The 13489-nt window shown below is 49.1% G+C and overlaps 1 protein-coding gene across 3 annotated transcripts in view; it reads left to right on the top strand.

The window, feature by feature from the left end:
* Nucleotides 1-13489, top strand: part of CMTR1 (cap methyltransferase 1) — a 130708-nt gene that overhangs the window by 19987 nt on the left and 97232 nt on the right. For 2 of the 3 annotated variants that reach the window (XR_010176245.1, XM_063918867.1), the window contains exon 3: nucleotides 12253-12393. Coding sequence is in view for 2 of the 3 variants with exons in the window: in XM_063918867.1 (XP_063774937.1) it covers nucleotides 12261-12393 (133 nt within the window). In the remaining variant the exon portion in view is untranslated. Of the gene's footprint in view, nucleotides 1-11395; nucleotides 11504-12252; nucleotides 12394-13489 lie in introns of those variants that run through there. The other variant, XM_063918868.1, reaches the window with a different exon arrangement.

Genomic DNA, 13489 nt, shown 5'->3' with positions numbered 1-13489 from the left:
CTACCATTGTGGGAACTGACCTTCCCTGTACAGGCTGCCGTTGACAGCGCACTCTATCTATCTAATTCTATTGTTCTTTCCTCCCCTATAGTGTGACCAGTCTCCTCTGGGCACAGAATCTAACTGAGGTCTGGAGGAGGGGCATAGAGGGAGGAGCCAGTGCACACCCATTCAAAGTATTATAGTGTGCCCATGTCTCCTGTGTATCCCGTCTATACCCAATGGTCCTTTTGGAGTCCCCAGCATCCTCTAGGACGAAGGGGAGAAAAGTAGTTACTCCAGTAATGAAGAACTAACCTTTCTTCTTCGGGGTCCATGGCTGTTCACACAGACATCGGGGTGTAGTGCTGCAGAGTGGATCCGGGCACCAGACATCTAAAGCTTTTAAGCTCCCAGGATGCTTCGGTCCTCCCTCCCTAGACCCCACCCCCTGGCCAAGCGACTGCAGTTTTGCTCTGGTGCCAGCTGGAGTCGGATGCACCGTTTGACAGGGGGGCTGTTTCTCTGCAGCCCCAAGCTTTACTTTATGATTTTTTTACTTTTTAGCATTTTTACGTTACAACAGCAGCGCTTGGCGGTCCAGCGGATGCCAGCGCTGCTGCTCCTAAAACTCCTGGCGCCTGCTGAGATCACCAGACCAGGACAAGGCTCAGCTAGCAAGCGTCCTGGCGACCCGGGGACTACAGCTGGCCAACAGGGTGGCGGGATAGGTAAGCGGATCTCTGTGTAAGCGGAGAACCGCATCTTTTATTGTGGTCTATCCTCCGGTCGCAGAGACGGACCGGAGGTGCTAATGTTGGCGCCGGTCCATCCGTGACCCCACTATGCCACCAGGGCAATATTAGACTGGCCTGCTGGGGACATTTTGGAGCCAGGCACCCTGGGGTTAATGACAGCATAAGGGAGGTACGCCTCCCCAGTGGCCCCTCCCCCGGCTCAGAGTGGGTCTCCACAGCGATTTCCCACCTCTGAGCTGCTCCTCCCTCACCCTCCTCCCTTACAGAGACGCGCAGCTGCCATTTCCTCAGGGACACAGGCTGCAGCTGAAGCTCTCTGGGAGCGCTGGGTTCTGAGTCTACAGTATACCTCTCCCCATCGGTCAGGTTATACAGCACTTCATCCTACCAGCCACTGCAGTCTGCGTCGTTGATAACAGTGCCCATTGCAATATACTGTATTTATGAATTGAATGTGACTTGTGCTAGCTCTGCTGTCTGTTTATCCAGTTTCTCTGTACAGACAGTTGCTATCCCTTTCTCTTTTTTCTCCATAACCCTAGAGTACAGGTGTTTAAGGGTTACAATAGTACTTTACATATAGCCGTATTTGTGAAGGCGATCACACTCCCTTTTTGAAACCATAAACTGCGGTGTGCTTTACAGTTATTGCTATGTCTTCTAGAAAGGCTCACGAGGAGCAGGCTGCTCCAGTACAGGTTACATGCAGAACCTTTTCAGCGGGTTTATCCCCACAGTATTCTGTTCAGGATGGTCAATGCTTAAATTGTTATAACCCTCCCTGCCAGTCTACCTCAGCGGAGCAGCCTCTGCCACAGGAACCCCCATGGGCTTCCTTTTCACAGCTCATTACACAAATTGCAGATCGCTTATCAACACCTGCTCCAATTCCTAGTGTGGGATTTCACCAGCAGCTACAGCCTGTAATGCTAAATCCCCCTATACTTCCTATACAGCCTCCCTGGGTAGACGTATTGTCTAATTCAGTACAAAACTTAGTTCAGACCTTTACTCATGTGCCTGATTAAGAGGAATCTTCTGGGGAACCAGATCAGACAGACACTTCCCTAGTGGAATCCCTCTCTCCTGAGGAGGAACGTCATTCCACCATAGATGTACCAGCTTTTGTCAGAGCTGTAAAATACATCCTAGAAATTGAAAGTGACGAACAACTGGCCCCTGCATCCAAATCTAAGGCACCGGTATTTAAGCGTGCAAAAACGGTTACAGCAGAATTTCCTTAGTCAGAACAACTGACGGAACTCTTGAAAGAAGCCTGCGCTACATCTGGTAAAAAAATTTCAGATACCAAGGTGTCTAACAACATTTTACCCCTCTTCCAACAAAGGACTGTGCACAATGGGAAATATCTCCCTCTAGATTCACATGTGGCAGGCCTAGTGCGCACCTCTACACTACCTATCCCATCTGTTTCGTCCCTAAAGGATACCACTGACCAGAAGGTGGAAACTTGCCTCACATGGGAGGCTAAGGCCATTGAAAGTTGGGCAGATGCTTTAGAAGAAAGCAAGCCTGCAGATGCGAACAGAGTCCAGATGTCTCCCATCGCAAACATTAGAGAGGCAGCGTCCTATCTGGGAGAAGCGACCTTAGACACATGGTTATTGACCTCTAAAGTCTCTGCTACATCTATAGTGGCAAGACGCATGATTTGGCTCCATACTCTACATGGAAAGCAGATAGTGATTCTAAAAAGACCCTGGAAACGCTACCATTCACTGGGGACATTTTGTTTGGTAAAAAACTAGATGAGATAGTGGCCTCTATAGCTGTATCTAAGACAGTATTTCTGCCTTCCGCAACTACACCCAAATCCAAAGGTAATGTGCCCCGGTTCTTTTGTCCCCAAGGAAATGCTGAGGGACAGCCCTTTCCACGCCAGACAGCCACTAACAGGCCCGCCAAACCACGCAAACAGGCCTGGTATACTAGACAGCCGGCCGCCAAATCCACTGACAAACCCACAGCCTGACTGGATGGGCCTCCTCCTGGGGGACCCCAGAGTGGGAAGCCGACTACTTCAGTACGCAAGCACCCGGTGTGATACCACCATGGACGCCTGGGTCCGGGAAGTAGTCTCCCACGGGTACGCTATACAATTTAAGCACTAACAGTTACCCCCCTCAGTGATTCTTTTGCACAGGTACCACAAGGGATCCAACCAAAGCTGTGGCCCTGATAAAGGCAACACAGACCTTGCAAGAAGCAGGGATAATTATCCCTGCACCTCCAGCACACAGAGGCAAGGGGTTTTACTCCACCCTGTTTCTAGTTCAGAAACTCAACGGATCACATCGACCTATATTAAACTTCAGGTCTCTGAACAAATACATCCAATACATATTTTACCAGCTCATCAGCAATACCTCAGATTTGCTGTTCTCAAACAACTTTAACAGTTTCAGGCGCTGCCCTTTGGCTTGTCTATGACTCCCAGAGTCTTCACCAAAATTATGCATTTGCAGGGAATCTGATTCCTACCCTACCTGGACGATTTGCTTATCCTCGCACAATCCTCAGACACCCTGTGCAATCATATACTCTACGGTTTCTTCAAAGACACAGCTCAGTTATCAATCAGAAAAAAAATCATCCCTGATACCGTCCCCGAGGATGATGCATCTAGGAGCCCTGTTAGATTCATAGAATCAGAGAATCTTTCTTCCACCAGAAAAGATAGCAACATTACAGGCGCGAGTGCGCAGACTCTTACCCAACCGCAGAGTCTCAATACACTCGGCGATGCAGGCTCCGGGATCCATGGTATCAACCTTCGATATGGTGGAATATGCCCAGTTCCACTCCAGACCCCTTCAACAACAGATTCTATCCAGATGGAATGGACAACCTCATCTCATCAAAACTCAGACGATGATTCGTCAGCAAGAGTTTACTACAGAATGTGGCGCACCTATTTCCAGTGATGTGCTCCCAATAATTATGACCCTCTTACTTTTAGGGTATCCAGAATCCTTGCTTTTCTTCAAGTCGGATTAGATCTTGGATTGAGGCTAGCTTCCCTGAAGGTACAGGTATCAGCCTTGACCATATGGTTTCATAAAAGGATTGCTATGCTTTCTGACATTCAAACCTTTTTCTAGGGAATACTCAGAATACAACCTCTGTTTGTCCCTCCAGTAGCCCCTTGGGATTTATCCATAGTACTCCAGTCACCGCAGGAGCCTCTGGACTCTGTGGATCTTAAATGGCAATCCTGCAAAGACACTTTTTCTTCAATTGATTGCATCGGCCAGAAGGGTGTCAGACTTAGGGGCACTTTCATGTAAGTCCCCATTCCTGATTTTCAACAGGATAGGGCTGTTCTCAGAACATGACCTGGCTACCTTCCAAAGGTAGTCTCAAGTTTCCATGTAAATGAAGAAATTGTGGTTCCAGCTTTCAGCTCTCCGGGCCTTTCCTCCAGCGAGGCCTCACTGGATGTTGTTTGAGCCTTAAAGATTTATGTACAGAGTACAGTGTCTGTCAGGAAAACAGACTCTTCGTCTTTTACGGATTTCATAAAAGAGGCTGGCCAGCTAATAAACAAACTGGCCAGATGGATAAGTACAACCATATCACATGCTTCCCAACAGGCAGACCTCCCTGTGTCGGACACAGTCACTGCTCATTCCACGAGGTCTGTTGGTCCTTCGTGGGCAGCCCGCCGTGCCCGTCTGCAGTACAGCTCTGTAAGGCTGCCACATGGTCCTCTGTCCACACCTTCCTAAGGTTCTACGTCTTCGACACATTCGCTTCTCAGGATGCCTCATTCGGATGTCGGGTACTCCTCTCAACTCAGGAGCGTCCACACCATGTAGTTTAACTACTTTAGTACACCCCCGATGTCCCTGTGAATAGCCATGGACCCCGAAAAAGAAATTAAGAGTTATGGTAAAACTTATCTTCATTAACTCTTTTTTTCTTCAAGGTCCATGGGATTCACAGGGCACGCACCCTGACACACCTGGCTTCAAATAGTTCTTTATTCTGGTCACTAGTTCCCTTCTCTTATAACTGAGAGTGTGTTTCTTGAGTGTACCGTTCTTTCTTCTTCTCTCTCTGATCCTGCTCCTGCCTTGGGCTTGCTAACAAAACTGAAGTCCCTTGGCCAGGGGGCGGGATATTGGGAGGGAGGACCGGAGCATCCTGGGAGCTTAAAAGCTTTAGTTGTCTGGTGCCCGGATCCACTCCGCAGACCTACACCCCGATGTCCCTGTGAATCCCATGGACCTCAAAGAAAAAGAGTTAACGGAGGAAAGTTTTACCATAACTCTTATTTTGATTTGAAAGGTTTTCCTTTCTCCAGGAGGTTGTTGATCTGCTGCCCCTGGGCAGGGAAAGGTTATCCCTTTTCCCTACTATATTGCTCTTGGACGCCGTAAACTGGCTACATTATTTCTGCCTTTATACCATCAGCCTTCAAGGAATCCAGACTACACTCGCATCACGCAGGCTTTGCTAAGCTGCATCTTATCTTTCTAGCTTCACACAATGTTAAGAATGAAGGTCACTGGTCCTTGTTGTCCATGATGATTCTCGTGACCATGGGGAGATTTATCAAAGCTTATAGAGAGATAAAGTATCAATCAAGCAGTTTTAAGTGTCATGTTACAGGCTGTGTTTGAAAAATGACAGCTGATAATTGCTTGTTTGGTGCTTTATCTCTCTCTACTTTATCTCTCTCCAAGTTTTGATAAATCTCCCCCTTCTGCCAGCTTATATACGGTCTGTCTTCTCAGTGCCCATACTGGAAGGCTTGTAAGAAGTTATCACAATGAACAGTGGTTTATCTGCCCATATGTAGATTTCTTGTTGCTACAGTTGCAGCAACATGTAGGAGCCAAGTACTTCAAGATCAGGTCTACAAACATTAATTTCTCTTACGTCCTAGAGAATGCTGGGAACTCCGTAAGGACCATGGGGTATAGACGGGCTCCGCAGGAGACATGGGCACTCTAAGACTTTAGATGGGTGTGAACTGGCTCCTCCCTCTATGCCCCTCCTCCAGACCTCAGTTGGATCCTGTGCCCAGAGGAGACTGGATGCACTGCAGGGGAGCTCTACTGAGTTTCTCTGAAAAGACTTTTGTTAGGTTTTTTATTTTCAGGGAGCACTGCTGGCAACAGGCTCCCTGCTTCGTGGTACTGAGGGGAGAGAAGCAGACCCACTTTCCTGGACTGATGGGCTCTGCTTCTTAGGCTACTGGACACCATTAGCTCCACACAGGTGTCGTCCTTGCTGTTCGTCCCAGAGCCGCGCCGCCGTCCTCCTCACAGAGCCGGAAGATAGAAGCCGGGTAGGTATATGAAGTAAGAAGACTTCAAAGGCGGCAGAAGACTTCAGATCTACAGAGAGGTACCGCGCAGCGGTCGCGCTGCGCGCCATTGCTCCCACACACACACAAGGCACAGCAAGGGTGCAGGGCGCACGGGGGGCGCCCTGGGCAGCAATAATTACCTTACATTAAACTGGCACCATTATTAGATACTGCGGAGGCAGTTTGTTATAAAACCCCCGCCAGTATAAACAAATGAGCGGGACCGAAGGCCGCCGTCGAGGGGGCGGGGCTTGATCCTCCAGCACTAACCAGCGCCATTTTCTCCACAGCATGCTGCAGAGAAGATGCTCCCGTACTCTCCCCTGCTGAACAAGTAACAGGGGACAAAAAACGAGGGGGGGGGGGCACATTTATTTGGTGCAAATTATATATAAAAAGCGCTATTCAGGCTGGGACTTTGTTTTCAGTATCTAGTGGCGCTGGGTGTGTGCTGGCATACTCTCTCTCTGTCTCTCTCCAACGGGCCTTATTGGGGGGCTGTCCCCATATTTATATATCCCAGTGTGTGTTGGGGTGTCAGTACGTGTGTGTCGACATGTCTGAAGTGGAAGGCTAGTCTAGGGAGGATGCAGAGCAGATAGTGGTGGTGTCTCCGTCGGCACAGCCGACACCTGATTGGTTGGATATGTGGAATGTTTTAAATGCTAATGTGACCTTATTACATAAGAGATTGGACATAGCAGAGTCCAAGGACAAAGCAGGGAGTCAATCCATGGCTTTGACTGTGTCACAAGACCCTTCAGGGTCCCATAAACGTCCCTTTTCCCAGATAGCAGACACTGATACCGACACGGATTCCGACTCCAGTGCCGACTATGATGATGCGAGGTTGCACCCAAGGATGGCCAAGAGTATTCAGTATATGATTATTGCAATAAAAGATGTTTTGCATATCACAGAGGACCCCTCTGTACCTGACATGAGGGTCTGCATGTTTAAGGAAAAGAAACCTGAGGTAACGTTTCCCCCATCTCATGAGCTGAACGCTTTATTTGAAAAGGCTTGGGAAACTTCAGACAAGAGTCTGCAGATTCCCAAGAGAATTATTATGGCGTATCCTTTCCCCTCAAAGGACAGGTTACGGTGGGAATCCTCGCCCACGGTGGACAAGGCCTTGACGCGCTTGTCCAAAATGGTTGCACTACCGTCCCCGGACACGGCAGCCCTCAAGGATCCTGCGGATCGCAGACCGGAAACTACATTAAAATCAATTTATGAGACTACGGGTGCCCTACTCAGACCGGCAGTAGCGTCGGCATGGGTGGGTAGCGCAATTGCAGCGTGGGCAGATAACTTGTCATCTGACATTGGCACCCTAGATAAAGATAGTATTTTGTTGACCTTGGGTCACATTAAGGACGTAGTGTTATATATGAGAGAGGCTGCGAGGGGTATTGGGCTGCTGGGTTCAAGAGCCAATGCCATGGCAGTTTCTGCTAGAAGGTCCCTGTGGACCCGTCAATGGACAGGTGATGCTGATTCAAAGAGACATATGGAGGCTTTGCCTTACAAAGGTGAAGTTTTATTTGGGGAGGGCCTCGCGGACCTGGTTTCCACAGCTACCGCGGGTAAGTCTTCTTTTTTGCCTTGCGTTCCCCCACAGCAAAAGAAAACACTTCAATACCAGATGCAGTCCTTTCGGTCGCATAAGTTCAGAAAGGGTCGGGGTTCTTCCTTCCTCGCCAGAGGTAGAGGGAAAAGAACACCAGCTACGGCTAGTTCCCAGGAACAAAAATCCTCCCCGGCCTCTACAAAATCCACTGCATGACGCTGGGGCTCCGCTGCGGGAGTCCGCACCGGTGGGGGCACGTCTTCGGCTCTTCAGCCAAGTCTGGGTTCAGTCGGATTTGAATCCTTGGGTGGTCGAAATTGTATCCCGAGGCTACAAACTGGAGTTCGAAGAGGTGCCTCCACACCGATTTTTCAAATCGGCCTTGCCAGCTTCTCCCCCAGAGAGGGCAATAGTTTCAGCTGCCATGCAAAGCTGTAACAGCAGGTGATTATCAAGGTTCCCCTAGTGCAACAGGGGAAAGGGTTTTATTAAACCCTATTTGTGGTCCCGAAGCCGGATGGCGCGGTTAGACCAATTCTGAATCTAAAATCCCTGAACCTATATTTGAAAAGGTTCAAATTCAAGATGGAATCTCTCCGGGCAGTGATCTCCAGCCTGGAAGGGGGGGATTTTATGGTGTCACTAGACATAAAGGATGCATACCTTCATGTCCCTATATATCCGCCTCTTCAGGCGTACCTGAGATTCGCTTTACAGGATTGTCATTACCAGTTTCAGACATTGCCGTTTGGGCTTTCCACGCCCCGAGAATTTTCACCAAGGTAATGGCGGAAATGATGGTGCTCCTGCGCAAGCAAGGGGTCACAATTATCCCATACTTGGACGATCTCCTGATAAAGGCAAGATCAAGAGATCAGTTACTAAAAAGCGTGTCTCTCTCCCTTAGAGTACTACAACAACACAGCTGGATTCTAAATCTACCAAAGTCGCAGTTAGTTCCGACAGCTCGGCTGTCATTTTTGGGCATGGTTCTGGACACAGAAAAAAAGAGGGTTTTTCTCCCAATGGAAAAAGCCCAGGAACTCCAGAACATGGTCAAGGACCTGCTGAAACCAAAAAGAGTGTCATTTCATCAATGCACTCGAGTATTGGGAAAGATGGTGTCGGCCTACGAGGCCATTCCGTTCGGCAGGTTCCATGCGAGAACTTTTCAGTGGGACCTTCTGGACAAGTGGTCAGGGTCCCATCTACAAATGCATCGGAGGATAAGCTTGTCCCCCAGGGCCAGGGTGTCTCTCCTGTGGTGGCTTCAGAGTGCTCACCTTCTAGAGGGTCGCAGGTTCGGCATTCAAGATTGGGTTCTTGTGACCACGGACGCTAGACTCCGAGGATGGGGAGCAGTCACACAAGGAAAAAATTTCAGGGAATATGGTCAAGCCAGGAGGCTTGTCTACACATCAATGTGCTGGAATTAAGGGCCATATACAACGGCCTACAACAGGCGGAGAATCTTCTTCGCAACCTACCCGTTCTGATCCAGTCAGACAACGTCACAGCCGTGGCGCATGTAAACCGCCAAGGCGGGACAAGGAGCAGAGCAGCAATGGCAGAAGCCACCAGGATTCTTCGCTGGGCGGAAAATCATGTAAGCGCTCTGTCAGCAGTCTTCATTCCGGGAGTAGACAACTGGGAAGCAGACTTCCTCAGCAGACACGATCTCCATCCAGGAGAGTGGGGACTTCATCAAGAAGTCTTTGCAGAGGTAACAAATCGTTGGGGACTTCCTCAAATAGACATGATGGCGTCACGCCTCAACAAAAAGCTTTGGACGTATTGTTCCAGGTCGAGGGACCCTCAGGCAGTGGCGGTGGACGCCCTAGTGACACCGTGGGTGTTTCAGTCGGTCTATGTGTTCCCTCCACTTCCACTCATCTCAAAAATATTGAGAATCATAAGACGAACAAGAGTGCAGACAATACTCATAGTTCCAGATTGGCCTCGAAGGGCTTGGTATTCAGATCTTCAGGAAATGCTCACAGAAGATCCGTGGCCTCTTCCTCCCAGGGAGGACCTGTTGCAACAAGGGCCCTGTGTGTTCCAAGACTTACCGCGGTTACGTTTGACGGCATGGCGGTTGAACACCAAATCCTAGCTAGGAAAGGTATTCCGGGGGAAGTCATCCCTACTCTAATCAAAGCTAGGAAGGAGGTAACGGCGAAGCATTATCACCGTATCTGGAGGAACTATGTATCTTGGTGTGAAGCCAAGAATGCTCCTACGGAAGATTTTCAGCTGGGTTGTTTTCTCCATTTTCTACAGACAGGAGTGGGTATGGGCCTAAAGTTAGGCTCCATTAAGGTGCAGATTTCTGCCTTATCTATATTCTTTCAGAAGGAATTGGCTTCTCTCCCAGAAGTCCAGACTTTTGTAAAGGGAATGCTGCACATCCAGCCTCCTTTTGTGCCCCCAGTGGCACCCTGGGACCTTAACGTGGTGTTACAGTTCCTTAAGTCACACTGGTTTGAACCTCTTCAAACGGTTGAATTAAAATTTCTCACTTGGAAAGTGGTCATGTTGTTGGCCTTGGCATCTGCGAGGCGGGTGTCCGAATTGGCGGCTTTGTCTCACAAGAGCCCCTATCTGATTTTCCATGTGGATCGAGCAGAGTTGAGAACTCGTCCTCAATTTCTACCTAAGGTGGTTTCGTCGTTTCATATGAACCAACCTATTGTGGTGCCTGTGGCTACGGGTGACTTGGAGGATTCCAAGTCCCTTGATGTAGTCAGGGCCTTAAAAATTTATGTAGCCAGGACGGCTCGGGTTAGGAAAACAGAGGCACTGTTTGTCCTGTATGCAGCCAACAAGGTTGGTGCTCCTGCTTCTAAGCAGACTATTGCTCGCTGGATCTGTAACACGATTCAGCAGGCTCATTCTACGGCTGGATTGCAGTTACCAAATTCGGTAAAGGCCCATTCCACTAGGAAGGTGGGCTCTTCTTGGGCGGCTGCCCGAGGCGTCTCGGCATTACACCTTTGCCGAGCAGCTACTTGGTCGGGTTCAAACACTTTTGCAAAATTCTACAAGTTTGATACCCTGGCTGATGAGGACCTCATGTTTGCTCAATCGGTGCTGCAGAGTCATCCGCACTCTCCCGCCCGGTCTGGAGCTTTGGTATAATCCCCATGGTCCTTACGGAGTCCCCAGCATCCTCTAGGACGTAAGAGAAAATAAGATTTTAAACCTACCGGTAAATCTTTTTCTCCTAGTCGGTAGAGGATGCTGAGTGCCCGTCCCAGTGCGGACAATTTCTGCAAGGCTTGTATATAGTTGTTGCTTACGTAAGGGTTATGTTACAGTTGAGATCAGTTTCTGGCTGATGCTGTTTTGTTCATGCTGTTAACTGGTTTAGTATATACCATGTGGTACGGTGTGTATGGTGTGGGCTGGTATGTATCTTGCCCTTAGATTAACAAAAATCCTTTCCTCGTACTGTCCTCCTCTGGGCACAGTTCTTTAACTGAGGTCTGGAGGAAGGGCATAGAGGGAGGAGCCAGTTCACACCCATCTAAAGTCTTAGAGTGCCCATGTCTCCTGCGGAGCCCGTCGATACCCCATGGTCCTTACGGAGTCCCCAGCATCCTCTACGGACTAGGAGAAAAAGATTTACCGGTAGGTTTAAAATCTTAATTTTCTTCTCTATTTAGCCTAAATAAAGGATTTAGGGATTCCTCAGTGCGGCGTCTGGTGGCACATGGAGAAAACAAGGGATTGGGTATTAAGGTTAATTCCTTTTATATGATGCCTATGGTGAGGAAGACCTTTCCATCCATAATAGGACATGTTCTGGTACGGCAGTAGACCTCAACCATGAAGTTTTCCCAACTGTGGGAGCAGGTGGGTTAATTACTGGCCCTGCAAAATAGAATAACCTTACCTGTGCATGATTGAAAAAAATCCACAGCAGATGACCTGTTGGTGGTACTTAAGGACTGGAGTTGAGAACGCCATGTTCTATCATTTTAGTTGCATCACCACTTTTCTCTTTTGCTGGGTGTCTCAGCAGGGCAGCGAAGGGGTTAAGCTAGCATAGAAGGAGTTTTATTCTGAAAGTGACCTTCCTGCCGGAGGAGCTTAACCTAAAGGGCCCCATACACTACGACGATAATGCCCGATTTCGGGTATTCGGCCCGATATATCTGATGAATTTGGGCATTTTGGAGGCGTTTCCGATCCGATGCGCATTCCCAAGAGCATCGGATGGGATCCTCCAGATTGAATGTGCTGCACATTCAATCTGGTCCGACCCCGCAGGCATGGCTGGAATCGGCCAAGATACATCGAATGCAAAAGGACAGCATATGATGTATCTTGGGCGATCCTGACCCCCCCCCCCCCCCCCCCCCCGGGGCTGCAAGGGGGTGATCGCCCGCGACATGTCAGACGGACATGTCGCTGTAGTGTATGGGGCCCTTAAGACTGATGTTCTGCGAATAAATCTTTTTACGTCCTTTTTCTTATTAAATAGAGAATTTGCTGTGAAACAGGCCATAGCGCTTTTCTAAGACCAATGAGTTTGTGATCAGATGTTTCCTTTATGACGCACACGTTGCTCATTCTCTAACTCTGTATTCTTTACCCGCTAGAAGTGAGAATGAAGAGACGAGCTGAGCGCGACCTCCAGACCAACACCCAGAGTCGACAGAAGAAGCGCATTGAAGAATTGGGGCTCAACTTGAGCTCAACCTCGGATGATGACACTCAGCACAGCAATCATGGCACCCAAGGCAAGTCGTGTGCTTCTGTGCTTTTTAAATGACGCGCTTTGCTGTCACCGCGCGTAATCCGATCTCGCTGAAGGCTGAATGTAATAGTTGCCGGAGATGCAGGACTTTCTGCGAGTCTGCCTGTGTTTTTTATTTTATTTTTTAAAGCAGCAATAATTTACAAGGTAAAACCAGTTTGGTTTTGTATTGCAAATGATTGCTGCTTTAAAACAAGGGGGGCAGACTCACAGAAAGTCCTGCACTTCCAGCATCTTGGAACCTATTAGATTAAGCCCCATTTCTCTAACGTCCTAGTGGATGCTGGGGACTCCGTCAGGACCATGGGGAATAGCGGGCTCCGCAGGAGACAGGGCACATCTAAAAAGCTTTTAGGTCACATGGTGTGTACTGGCTCCTCCCCCTATGACCCTCCTCCAAGCCTCAGTTAGGTTTTTGTGCCCGTCCGAGAGGGTGCAATCTAGGTGGCTCTCTTAAAGAGCTGTTTAGAAAAGTTTTTTTTAGGTTTCTAATCAGTGATTCCTGCTGGCGACAGGATCACTGCAACGAGGGACTTAGGGGAGAGACTTGCAACTCACCTGCGTGCAGGAGGATTGAAGTCTTAGGCTACTGGACACTGAGCTCCAGAGGGAGTCGGAACACAGGTCAGCCTGGGGTTCGTCCCGGAGCCGCGCCGCCGATCCCCCTTACAGACGCTGAAGAACGGCAGAACGGAGGTCCGGAAACAGGCGGCAGAAGACTCCTCAGTCTTCATGAAGGTAGCGCACAGCACTGCAGCTGTGCGCCATTGTTGTTACACGGCTCACTGATCTCGGTCACGGAGGGTGCAGGGCGCTGCTGGGGGCGCCCTGGGCAGCAATATAGATTACCTTAGAGGCAAATAAATACATCACATATAGCCATTAAGGCTATATGTATGTATTTAACCCAGGCCAGTTTTCCTAATAACCGGGAGAAAAGCCCGCCGTGAAAGGGGCGGAGCTTATTCTCCTCAGCACTCAGCGCCATTTTCCTGACCAGCTCCGCTGGTGAGGAAGGCTCCCACTCTCCCCTGCACTACAGAAACAGGGTTAAAGAGAAGGGGGGCATAAATTGGCGA

The sequence above is a fragment of the Pseudophryne corroboree genome, chromosome 4 (assembly GCF_028390025.1).
Source record: "Pseudophryne corroboree isolate aPseCor3 chromosome 4, aPseCor3.hap2, whole genome shotgun sequence".
Taxonomy (NCBI): Eukaryota; Metazoa; Chordata; class Amphibia; order Anura; family Myobatrachidae; genus Pseudophryne; species Pseudophryne corroboree.
This window is presented reverse-complemented; position numbering and strand designations above follow the sequence as displayed.